This window comes from Bombina bombina, chromosome 6 (genome assembly GCF_027579735.1).
Source record: "Bombina bombina isolate aBomBom1 chromosome 6, aBomBom1.pri, whole genome shotgun sequence".
In the NCBI taxonomy this organism is placed as follows: domain Eukaryota; kingdom Metazoa; phylum Chordata; class Amphibia; order Anura; family Bombinatoridae; genus Bombina; species Bombina bombina.
In genome coordinates this window covers 1,098,867,219-1,098,880,805 of record NC_069504.1, presented here as the reverse complement: position 1 = coordinate 1,098,880,805, position 13,587 = coordinate 1,098,867,219, and the positions used below count along the sequence as shown (strand labels likewise).

At 39.3% G+C, this 13,587-nt stretch overlaps 1 protein-coding gene across 1 annotated transcript in view; it reads left to right on the top strand.

The window, feature by feature from the left end:
* Positions 1 to 4,670: 4,670 nt before the first annotated feature.
* Positions 4,671 to 13,587, top strand: part of BICD1 (BICD cargo adaptor 1) — a 672,372-nt gene continuing 663,455 nt past the window's right edge. Inside the window, 1 exon segment of the mRNA XM_053719022.1 lies at positions 4,671 to 4,898. Within this exon segment, the coding sequence (XP_053574997.1) occupies positions 4,686 to 4,898 (213 nt within the window). The 5' untranslated portion in view covers positions 4,671 to 4,685.

Here is a 13,587-nt window from a genome sequence, read left to right as displayed (position 1 = left end):
TATGTGCAAATGAGTGTGTGTGTATGTGTGCTAATGAGTGTGTCTGTATAGATGAGTGTGTGTGTATGTGTGCTAATGAGTGTGTATATGTGTGTCTGTATAGATGAGTGTTTGTGTATGTGTGCTAATGAGTGTGTATATGTGTGTCTGTATAGATGAGTGTGTGTGTATGTGTGCTAATGAGTGTGTATATGTGTGTCTGTATAGATGAGTGTGTGTGTATGTGTGCTAATGTGTGTATATGTGTGTCTGTATAGATGAGTGTTTGTGTGCTAATGAGTGTGTATATGTGTGTCTGTATAGATGAGTGTGTGTGTGTATGTGTGCTAATGAGTGTGTATATGTGTGTCTGTATAGATGAGTGTTTGTGTATGTGTGCTAATGAATGTGTATATGTGTGTCTGTATAGATGAGTGTGTGTATGTGTGCTAATGAGTGTGTATATGTGTGTCTGTATAGATGAGTGTTTGTGTATGTGTGCTAATGAGTGTGTATATGTGTGTCTGTATAGATGAGTGTTTGTGTATGTGTGCTAATGAGTGTGTATATGTGTGTCTGTATAGATGAGTGTTTGTGTATGTGTGCTAATGAATGTGTATATGTGTGTCTGTATAGATGAGTGTGTGTGTATGTGTGCTAATGAGTGTGTATATGTGTGTCTGTATAGATGAGTGTGTGTGTATGTGTGCTAATGAGTGTGTATATGTGTGTGCTAATGAGTGTGTATATGTGTGTCTGTATAGATGAGTGTGTGTGTATGTGTGCTAATGAGTGTGTATATGTGTGTCTGTATAGATGAGTGTGTGTGTGTATGTGTGCTAATGAGTGTGTATGTGTGTCTGTATAGATGAGTGTGTGTGTATGTGTGCTAATGAGTGTGTATGTGTGTCTGTATAGATGAGTGTGTGTGTGTATGTGTGCTAATGAGTGTGTATATGTGTGTCTGTATAGATGAGTGTGTGTGTGTATGTGTGCTAATGAGTGTGTATATGTGTGTCTGTATAGATGAGTGTGTGTGTGTATGTGTGTCTGTATAGATGTGTGTGTGTGTGTGTATGTGTGCTAATGAGTGTGTATATGTGTGTCTGTATAGATGAGTGTGTGTGTGTGTATGTGTGCTAATGAGTGTGTATATGTGTGTCTGTATAGATGAGTGTGTGTGTATGTGTGCTAATGAGTGTGTATATGTGTGTCTGTATAGATGAGTGTGTGTGTATGTGTGCTAATGAGTGTGTATATGTGTGTCTGTATAGATGAGTGTGTGTATGTGTGCTAATGAGTGTGTATATGTGTGTCTGTATAGATGAGTGTGTGTGTATGTGTGCTAATGAGTGTGTATATGTGTGTCTGTATAGATATGTGTGTGTGTATGTGTGCGTCTGTATAGATGAGTGTGTGTGTGTATGTGTGCTAATGAGTGTGTATATGTGTGTCTGTATAGATGAGTGTGTGTGTGTATGTGTGCTAATGAGTGTGTATATGTGTGTATGTGTGCTAATGAGTGTGTATATGTGTGTCTGTATAGATGAGTGTGTGTGTATGTGTGCTAATGAGTGTGTATATGTGTGTCTGTATAGATGAGTGTGTGTGTGTGTATGTGTGCTAATGAGTGTGTATATGTGTGTCTGTATAGATGAGTGTGTGTGTGTGTATGTGTGCTAATGAGTGTGTATATGTGTGTCTGTATAGATGAGTGTGTGTGTATGTGTGCTAATGAGTGTGTATATGTGTGTCTGTATAGATGAGTGTGTGTATGTGTGCTAATGAGTGTGTATATGTGTGTCTGTATAGATGAGTGTGTGTGTATGTGTGCTAATGAGTGTGTATATGTGTGTCTGTATAGATGAGCGTTTGTGTATGTGTGCTAATGAGTGTGTATATGTGTGTCTGTATAGATGAGTGTGTGTGTATGTGTGCTAATGAGTGTGTATATGTGTGTCTGTATAGATGAGTGTGTGTGTCTAGATGAATGTTGCTGTGTGTCTCTGTGTGTGGGTCTTTGTGGATTTTTGCACCAGGGCCCTGAAATTTCTAGTTACGCCTCTGATGCCAATGTTCCTTCAGCAAAGGATAACAAGAGAATGAAGCAAATTGGATAATAGAAATAATTTGGAAAGTTGTCCCTTTAAGATTTTTTATTACCACCAGTTTAAAGCAGTAATAAAACTAGTCCTATTTACAGCAATTAAACACATAGGGCTAGATTACAAGTAGAGCGCTAAATTATTGCGCTCCCGCAAATAGGCCAATTGGACCGTTTTCCGTAGTGCAATAATTAAGCAGCCATTACAACTGGCGGGTTATTGATATCACAAGCTCGTTGTAGCAATTAGCGCTCCGAAAATTAACAAGAAAATAAATCTCTGGTTCATTTTCTAAAAGTTCCAAAAAAGCAGGAATGTAAGCTTTGAAACCTGCCCATTTTTGGTTCAGCACCCTTGGTAGCGCTTTGTGACTGGTGTCTAAATGTAGCCACCAATCAGCAAGTGCTACCCAGGTGCTGAACTAAAAATGGGCCGGCTCCTTAGTGTACATTCTTGCTTTTTCAAATAAGAATACCAAGAGAGCAAATAAAATTTGATTTGCATTGCAGTATATTTCATAGGGTAGAGTAGTTATCACTTTTAAATAGTCATGTATAATGACCACAACCTTTAGAAAAGATCTGTAGCTTAAGAAAAAAAAAAACCTTTCTTACCTTCCTAGCCAGTCTCTTGTGCTCTTTCTTCAACGCTTCACGGGCGCACTGTGTAATCATAGTGTACTCGGTTGCTGCTTTACGTAGTGCGGGAGTGCGCTAGATGTAGTTAAATGGCGTGACCTAGTGCTCTGTGAATACACCGCATGCCCGTCACACGCTGTTGAAGAAAACAAAAAAGCACAAGAGGCTGGAGACTGGCGAGGAAGAACAGTAAGTACAGGTTTGGGCGGTTACATCTTTAAATCCCTTTTTTTTTTCTTTGCAGGTGTCGCTAGGTTAATGTTGCATAATTCTGCACATAATGCAGAATTTATATATCAAAATAACAAGAGAACAGTATTGCAGTATGCAATAATGAATAAAGGTATTGCTGCATACTGCAATACACTTGTCATTTTTATATTTAACTACTGGACTAATACAGCTACTACACTACAATCTACTTGACCAATAAAATACACACACACACACAATGGTTATTTTTGTGTTTATGATTGTGAAATGTGTCAGTGCCCACCAATATAGCTGAGGGTGTTGTCCTAATCAGACAGTGTTGAACAAATATGCATTTATTGTAAGTTTCAAAATGCATTTCAGCATTAACCTTATCTACAGACTAAATAACACTGTTTAGGTTGTTTAAACAGTGTTCTTTCATGTGTATGGCAGAAAAGTTAAAGGAATAGGAAAGTCAAAATTAAACTTGCAAGAATCCGATAGAGCATGCAATTTTAAGACACTTTTAAAATAAGTTCTATTTTCAAATGTGCTTTGTTCTCTTGGTATCCATTTTTGAAAATGAATACACACATATCCTACACTAGTAGCAGCTAGCTGCTGATTGGTGCCTGCATACATTTGTCTCTTGTGATTGGCTTACTAGATCTCTTTCAGCTAGCTAGCTGCCAGTTGTGCAATGCTGTTCCTTCAACAAAGGATAACAAGAAAATTAAGCATATTTGAAAAAAAATATATACTTTTGAAAGTTGTTTAAAATTGTATGTTCTATCCAAAAAAATGAGTGACATGTTTGGGGTGTACCAGGCTGCATCCTCTGATTTGGAAAGCTAAACCCCCATATTTGGAACAAAATACAAGGCACAGATATACTAAATTATAGTTACATCATTTGAGTAGCCAGTCAGACTCCTCTGTAGGAGAAATACTCGTGTTCCAATGACAAATTATTCATTGAAAAAAGGTCTGCTATTATTTATTAATAGTTGATATTCTATTGCTACTTTTTTAATTTTTATATTATTTCCTATTAATAAGTTAATTGGTAAAAATACTATTATTAAGTGATAGTGATTATATTATTAGCAGTAGAATTACTATTGATAATAATTACATAATAATGCTGTGTCTCCTATTATTTTTTTTTTAAATAGATGTCATAGAATTACTATATTTTCAAAAGCTTCTATGTCTTTTTGGTAAAATAATTTACATTTAGGTTCATTCGTTGTACAAAAAAAAAAAAAAAACCACCTTCAGCTGTCTCTGCATGGTCCCCCCCTCTCTCAGACAAGTGTCCTCCTCCGACTAACGGTATAGATATCCTCTCCTGGCAGACTGCATCATTTTGCAGGCTGCAGTAGGGGGGAGCAGGTGGAAAGTTCACACTGCAGTGACGCTGCCCTGGAGAGATGGCGGAGCCTCCTCCTCATCCTTCTCCCTATGAATAAGCAAAAAGCGGACAATAACAATAAAAAGGCGACCTGGGAACAATGCAGGGAGCTGCCCAGTGCTGAGGAGGGAGGACTCACAGGGCCATGCTGGGGAAGCTGCTGTGCCCAGGCTTATCATGATGCTGCAGATTTGTGTGTGAGTCTTCCTGATCATTATCTGTGCTGGCAAGGCAGGCTAGCCAGCCACCCATCCCCGCTCATCCCCCTATCCCTGCTCATCCCCCTGTCTGTGTCCCCTTCTCTCCCCTCCCCACCCATCTGTCCATCCATCCTCGCTCCCATGACAAGAGGCTATGGCTGCTGAGGAGCTACCGCAGACTCTGGATGATTACAAAGCTGAGATTGAGAGGCTGACTAAGGAGCTGAGTGAAACCACCCAGGAAAAGATCCAGGCTGCTGAGTATGGGCTGGTGGTACTGGAGGAGAAGCTCTCCCTGAAGCAGCAGTATGATGAGCTGGAGGCTGAGTATGACAGTCTGAAGCAGGAGCAGGAGCAGCTGAAGGAGGTGAGTACCTGGGTCCTGAGCACAGGATGATGCACCTATGTCCCTGCCTATTGTTGTGATTGATACATTGTAGCATCTTCAGGGTTCTACTACTGGCCTCTTGTTATTGCTATGGATACAAGATGAGTGCAGGAATGCACTTGCTTTGTTGTGTATTGAGCATCAGACTTCCTTGTACTTGAAGCATCAGTTATATCAGGCTGCAGGTGTGACTGCTGTTGGCAGGCAAGTGTGCTCACTGATCAGCTGGCCTTACTTAATAAGTTCTGATAATTAGTAGCAAGGAAATGATTACCCCCCAATTACTTTCAATAACTCCTCCTTCCCACATAGATGTTAATCCATACAGTGACTCTAATATGGTTATTACTAACAAAGCAGTGTCTATAGAATTTCCATACCAGAGTAGAATATACATATTATATAGTTTAAATGTCTATAACAGAATAAACTTTATGGAGCTAAAGGAATACATTGAGATGTGTTAAATATGTTTGTTTGTTTTTAAAGAAAGCTTTGATTGAATTACCTACAGACTAGTTGCTGCTTACTTTGCTAGGTACTTATACTATTGTGTAAAAAAACAAAAAAACACAAGAATTTACATTTAACCATTTGGCTGCTTCCTTGGCAAGTTGTGTGATTGAAAGTTATGTGTTGCTGAGACAGGGAAGGGACTTGATTATGTAAAACCAGCATATGACGAAGACAAGTGCTAAGGCAGTAGGCGGAAACATGTGATGCAAGACTTGTTCTACTGTTTATTTTGCCCTGTCAGCTCCTACATTCTGCCAACCACATAAAGCCTGAAACCTACAAGATAATGAGGCTTTGTAGGACCATATAATGCAGTGTACATAGCCTGCTGAAATGCACAAGGTGCTGTGCAATAAATCAATGTTAAGTATCTTTGAAGTTGTATCTGTTGTCCTGGTTTAACTGGGCCTAATTAGGAAATTATTGGGGGCCTTGTTTAATAACAGGAAATACATATTTATTTGTCACCCAATAAAAGCAACAAACTCTAGTGGAGAAAAGAAATGTACTGTTATTTAATTAGTGTAAATAGTTTTTATACATATATAATTGTGTGTGTGCTGCAGGTAGACTATGTAATATTGTCTCTTTATAGGATACGTTAACTCAGAATAGTACAAATGTCACTGGTTGTTTTGTATCTCAGGAAAACTGTAAATGAAGTAAGTATGAGAATGGATTTGGCTCACATAGCAGCTGAACGAAACTAATGACCTCAGCCTCTGGGATCAGCGACAGGTCACCGACATTGTGCCAGTGATTCAGGATAACCAGAGTGTCCTGCATTATTATAGCACAACACATGTACAATATCTGTGTATTTGTATTTACAAGATGCTTGTGAATAATAAGCTTATACGTTTTAGAGGGACATAAATAGGCCACAAGAAATGAGTATTTTATTATTACTCAGTCGCTTGTATATAACATTGTGTTTGTTTTTAATTACAGCAAAGAGCTTAAACACATAAGGTCAGCTTCAGTGCACTAATGTACTAATGGGAGCTAGCTGAACACAATAGGCCAATGACAAGAGGCATATATATCTAGCCACCAATCAACAGCTAGGTCCCAGTAGTGCATTGTTGTTCTTGAGCATACCTATGTATGATTATCAACAGAGGATGCCAAGAGAATAAAGTATGTTTGATAATTTAAGTACAATGAAAAGTCACTTGTCATGTTAAAAGTGAATTTAACATGACACTTCTATGGATGAGAACAAATTCATACAAATATTAATGAAATCAATGTCTTTTAAAAAATAAATATTTTGCTTCTCCAGCACAGGAGACCGCTACAGCAAAGTGAACTGGAGCGGTTTGTGATTTGTCAACAACCTGTGGCGGGTGTTTTTTAAATAAATGCAGCTACAGACACACAGGCTAAAAAGAAGCAACTGTGGGCCATTTTTTTGGGGGGGCTATTAAAGATGATTGGCTAACTATTTATGATAATTCTATAATACTGCACATAAAAGCTTACTGTCCCTTTAACTCATATAAATATTTTTCTCAGGAACATATTCAAATTGTTCTCTTTCATTTGTATGATAGGAATGTGCTGAATTTAGGGATCTGCATTTGTGGATTTCATTAACAAACGAATGCTGAATATGGCTGTTGCCAGCGACATTTGGCTATTTTCTGAGACAGATTTCTTATTGTAAAAGTGCAACACACCAAGAACTGTGCAAATCCAGACCTTAGCATGCTGCACTTTCACAGGAAGAAATCTGGCTGCGGCCATATTTGGCGTGCGTTTGCTAACGAAACCCACGAATGTACATCCCTAGTTAAATGTATTGCCCATTTAATATTAAGATGGAATTTTTTACTTTTGAGTAACTTTATATAATATTTAACATGTAAGCCCATATTCAGGTTTAGCAAGACCGTATTTGCTACCTGCACTCCTGAAACTATATATATATTCAAACCAAAAGTATATGGACACCTGACCATCACACCTATGTGAGCTTGTTGGACATCCCATTCAAAAGACCATGGGAATTAATATGAAGTTGCTCCCCCCACCTTTGGGGTTATAGCAGCCTGCAAGACATTCCACAATATTTTGAAGTGTGAATTTGTGGCAGTTCAGTCTAAAGAACATTTGTGAGGTCAGGCAACGATGTTGGAAGGATTTTTTTGGCCCATAATAATGTGGTTCAAATCCCCCAGTACTATCACGAGAGCCACACTATAAGAAGCGCATGTCCCATTACAGGGAATATCGGTGGTCGTCAAGGGGTTAAAACACTTTTTAAACAATTATTTTAATAAAAACCATTCTTTTTTAACTATGGTCTTGTAATATCAGATTGGGCGTTATTCTTAGTGCGGGCCCACGATATTGATAGCACAACATGCGCTTCCAATTGCACTCCGCTTGAATGTGGGCCATTGTATATATAAATCAGAGCAGCCTTTTCTATAGATGCTGATCACAAAACACACACACTCCTGGATTGGCTCTATAAGCATATAGTGTAAGACATATTACTGGTATTGCTGTCACCTTGGCTGTGTTATCCTGGACAGCTATGAGTTACACTTGCTGTAGGGAGGAACATGAATAGTATTGCAGACAGAATAGATGAGGAAATCTCTCTTAAAGTGAATGTCAACTTGTCCATTTTTTTAAAAACTATTAAAAACAGGGGCACTTTCATTCATGAAAGTTTACATTGCATCGGATTTTACAAATGCTTACCTTCTCCTGAAACACCGGATCGCCGATCCCCCCCCGCCTGCTTCTTCCTGCTGTACTAACACAGCAATAACGAAACCGGCTTCCTCCAATCACGGCGTGGCCTCACCAGATGAATGCTCCTGGGGGGGGGAAGCCGTGACTGGAGAGAGCCGGTTTCGTCATTGCTGATGAAGTACAGAGGAGCTGCAGGCGTGGGATCGGCGATCCGGTGTTTCAGGAGAAGGTAAGTATTTGTAAAATCCGGTGCAATGTAAACTTTCATTAATGAAAGTGCCCCTGTTTTTTATAGTTTTTTTAAAAAACGGGCACTTTATCATGAAAGTTGACATTCACTTTTGACCTGTATTGCAAAATGAGTGACAGACTGAAGTTATTTGTTTAATTTATATCTTATTAAATTTACCAAAGTATTAGTCTTTTTTTTTGTTTTGTATCTCACATCCCGTTGGAGAGTGCGGCTTTAAATGTCTAAACACCCATTAATCTGCTTGTGTGTAATCTGTGCACAGGGGCTGGGAGATTAGCATGTGTCTCATCCTCTGTTTACAAGACATTAGTGGATTGTAGCTTTACTTTACCCGTTTTATGGCAGACTCCCATTGTGTGTAATCATGTGACAAGTTTCAGCTGCGTCCTAAAAGCTGAATGCAATAAACTGCAAAACATTCCATGAATGAGTTAATACCCTCCAATAATGACACTGTGTCATACCATAGTATTACATTGTTTTTTTTGGTAACCCATGTGATATATTCCTTTTCTACCTTTCAGGTAAAAAAATAGACATATGCATTTTGTTTCGTTATAAATGCATATTCAAAACGTAAATACTAGACTTGTGCAGCGGTGAAAGATTTGTTTCAGACTAATCATTCAGAACGATTATTCAGAAAAATTAGTTTTCCGAATATTCTTCCACTGCACTATTCGGTATTTGTTTAGTTTAAAAGGGAACGAATACTGAATATTCGGGGAATAGTTACATAATTTTTCGTTAAAACGAATGTAAATGGTCCGTTGCTATAGGTGAAAAGTTCACCTGTAGCCTTATAAATGCCTATAGCGCACTGTCTCTATCCCAAAAAGCATGTTGATAAGCTTCCTATTATATTTCAGTATATTTGTTCTGAATGATTCATTTAAAACAAACTATTCAGTGCTGTGCAAGTCTAGTGAAAAGATGTTTATTATATGACGGCTTTAACCCCTTGCTGCAATAGACAGTAGCAATATCTGGTTACACAGTGTTTGCCTGTAACCTGGATATGTATGGTTTTCATCACTATCATTCTTTAAAGTTGAAAGGATTGTCTAACTGGAAGAAATGTTATTTGTGCACTAGTGCCCCTTTCTATGTGTTTAACACCAGTAAAATACATAGTTAAAGTCCAGACATTTTGAAGCTACTGGGCAGAACACAACGAGTGAGGCAGGTAAGAGTGTTGTACTGGTTATGCTGCCCTCTCCATCTGTGTCTTGTTCAGGTGCTGACATGCTTGTGGCTCCTGAGTGGGGCTTTAGCCATGTTTTTACACCTTCCATATATATATAGGGGTATATTATATTCCTATAAAGACTAGAGAATCTTATAAAGACATTTGATTTAAAATGGTGATTTTACTGACCTAATTACAGTGGCTAGCATTTAGCAACTCTACTCCAGTAACAAGTCCAGATTGGCTCCTCCAAATAAGACAACTGGTGGGTGGGGTTTGGCTATTGAAAATATTTGCAGCAAACAAGGTCTTATTGCATTACAAATATTTTACACTCACCGCTGTTAATTTATTGGCTTAAATCAAAAATTATTACAGTAATTTTGTTGATGGATAAATCATGTAAATGTTTTGATGTTTTGTTTTTTTCTTAAGGATTGGAATACAAATCTAGCTAGCATGGGGCACTGGTGCAAATTAGAGCAATTCAAGTCATTATCAGGATGTGCTTATTAAATTCAGTTGTATTCTTGTTTAATGAATCTGAAAGGACCATTAAATACAATGGAATCAAAAGCATAATACAGTACCTTTAGAGAACTCCCAGTCCACCTTTAGAGAACTCCCAGTCCACCCTTAGATAACTCCCAGTCCACCTTTAGAGAACTCCCAGTCCACCTTTAGAGAACTCCCAGTCCACCCTTAGATAACTCCCAGTCCACCTTTAGATAACTCCCAGTCCACCTTTAGAGAACTCCCAGTCCACCCTTAGAGAACTCCCAGTCCACCTTTAGAGAACTCCCAGTCCACCCTTAGAGAACTCCCAGTCCACCCTTAGAGAACTCCCAGCCCACCGTTAGAGAACTCCCAGTCCACCCTTAGAGAATTCCCAGTCCACCTTTAGAGAACTCCCAGTCCACCCTTAGAGAACTCCCAGCCCACCGTTAGAGAACTCCCAGTCCACCTTTAGAGAACTCCCAGTCCACCTTTAGAGAACTCCCAGTCCACCTTTAGAGAACTCCCAGTCCACCCTTAGAGAACTCCCAGTCCACCTTTAGAGAACTCCCAGTCCACCCTTAGAGAACTCCCAGTCCACCCTTAGAGAACTCCCAGCCCACCGTTAGAGAACTCCCAGTCCACCCTTAGAGAATTCCCAGTCCACCTTTAGAGAACTCCCAGTCCACCCTTAGAGAACTCCCAGCCCACCGTTAGAGAACTCCCAGTCCACCTTTAGAGAACTCCCAGTCCACCTTTAGAGAACTCCCAGTCCACCCTTAGAGAACTCCCAGTCCACCCTTAGAGAACTCCCAGTCCACCCTTAGAGAACTCCCAGCCCACCGTTAGAGAACACCCAGTCCACCCTTAGAGAATTCCCAGTCCACCTTTAGAGAACTCCCAGTCCACCGTTAGAGAACTCCCAGTCCACCCTTAGAGAATTCCCAGTCCACCCTTAGAGAACTCCCAGTCCACCCTTAGAGAACTCCCAGCCCACCGTTAGAGAACTCCCAGCCCACCGTTAGAGAACTCCCAGCCCACCGTTAGAGAACTCCCAGTCCACCCTTAGAGAACTCCCAGTCCACCCTTAGAGAATTCCCAGTCCACCCTTAGGGGATTGTTGAAATGTATAAATATCCACAGATGAGTGCAGTACTCACTGGATTTACCACTCTTCAACTTTATTAAGTGAAATTTTGGGGGGGTTCGCCCCTTCCTCAGCCCCCTATCTACATACATAAAATGTGCTTACATGTATATAGCATTGATGGTGAAACTAAAGAGAATGGAAAACCCTCTTTAGATATTATTGACACATTCCCTTTGAAATATGGTTGTTATATTTATAAAACTGAATAATGCAGGGCCAGATGACAAGCGGAGCGGTATTTAACGCTCCCGCTCTTGCGCTAATTTCGCTAGAAGTAAGCGTTTTGTGCATGTCGAGTAGCACTCGTATTATAAGTTGAAAGTCACGCGCTAACCCATGGACGCAAAAAGCTGAAGTTAAAATACAGCGACCGCGTTAATATATTCCCCCATAGAAGTCAATGGAGCAAGAAAAGGGGGGAAAAACACCTACTCATATATACTTATACTTCTAGAGGCCATGTATATATCTCTATGTTAAAGCCCTTTGCAGCCTTTTTGTTGTTCTAATACCTGAGACCTCAAATCTTTGAGCCCTTATAACTTTTTTTGTGCAATTTTTTAAAATATTTTTGATTAGATGGTGTTATTTTATGAGGGTAACTGTACTTTTCAATGTAATTTTTTATGTGTTTTGTGACACTTTTTTGTTTTGCGAAACAGTTAACCAGAACTCTGAGGTCGAGCTATCACGATGCTCGTTAAATTCAGTTGCGCTCAAGCAATCACATTTACTTTCAACTTGTAATACAAGCGTTATATCTGATGCACACAAACAGCCGCAATTAACCCGATATCGCTTGCGCGTAAAAGTTAGCACGCGACTTGTAATCTGGCCCACAATCGGATAACCTACTCATGTTATTGTTTCTTTTTACCTAAACAAAGTCAGATTGGACACAAGCTAACACATAAATTATTCATTGCTTCCCCGGTATACTGGAATGAGAACGATAATAAGCAGCGACTCAAAGTAATTTAATGCATGACATTAAATATTCATAGTGCACATTTCTGTATGTCTTCATTACAAGGTATAGCTGTCATAATGGCATTTCAAAATTCTCTGGAAAACAGAGAGATGAAATTTCAGTCATGTCTAGAATAATCTGATCACTTATTGGAAAAATAGAGCCGCAGCTAATAGACTATTTGGCACAAAGCTTCTGTGCCTATTATTGCATTAGACTCATTTCTCAGAACATCAATAACAGCAATGGATGCAGAAGTGAGGTTGATGATGTTATCTGTGAGTCCTGGGTCTGGGAAAGAGGTGCGGACGTTCCAGTCTCCTTGTGACACTCTGCATCATATATTCTAGTAAAGAAAATCACAGCAATGCGTTAATAAGGCGAGAGAGTCATGATTCATGGGTGTATAAAAAAAAAAACTGTCCAATGTATTTACAGTATGTTACTTAGGGGCCGATGATCTAAACTTGCCGGATCAGCCGTGGGTTTTCACACGGACTCTTGTAGGGGCTGCTCTGGTGGAATTATCTTAAAAATGAGGCAGTCCCTGCGAGTGGTGAGATGTCTCCTTTAGAAACTAATGGAGCTTGCTGGAAAGGGAAAGCAGTGAGTAGGGGGCACAGTTTAACCCCTTAACGACCATGACTTACCCTGTATGTTGCTGGGTGTTAAGGGTTTTCTTGGGTTTTCTGCCGCGAGCAGGGTGACCGCGCTATAATACCATTCCTTCTTCCTGCTGGCCACTGGAAATAGGGCAATGGTCCTTAAAGGGTTAAAAATGAAATCCTGCATTAAAAAACAATCAAATTGCACTGCTTTCTGTGTTTCGCATCTTACAATTGCCTATTTTTGTGTGAATGGTTCAATTATTACTTTTATATTATTTTTAAATTAACGATTTTTATTGTGCACTTTTGTAATGTGTGCATCTCACTCCCATACGAAAATGCAGTATACGCCCCTTAGTAAGAAACCCGGTTTTCAGGGTAAAAAGGGGTTTTAGATAATTCTACCAAGAATGGGAAACAGAAGGACTGGCGATCATTATTATAGAATATCATAAGCCCAGAGATCTTTAGATAATCGGGCCATAAATGTGTCTCTCGTTATCTTTTGTTGAATCTTAGCTCCTTGCTATGAAAGCATACTGAGGTAGGCTAGGAGCGTGCACAAACCTTGAGTACTATATGGCAGCAGTGTCTAAAACAATATTATATTTATAGTTCTTGTGAACAGCACTCAATTTCAACAAAGGATACTAAGCTAAGTGCACCCAGAGGATACCAAGAGAAAAAATAAATTTGACAACAGAAGTAAATTTGTGTGCCTAAAGTGTAACAAATAATATTGGGGACAGTACATTTTAGATTCAGATAGAGCTTGCCA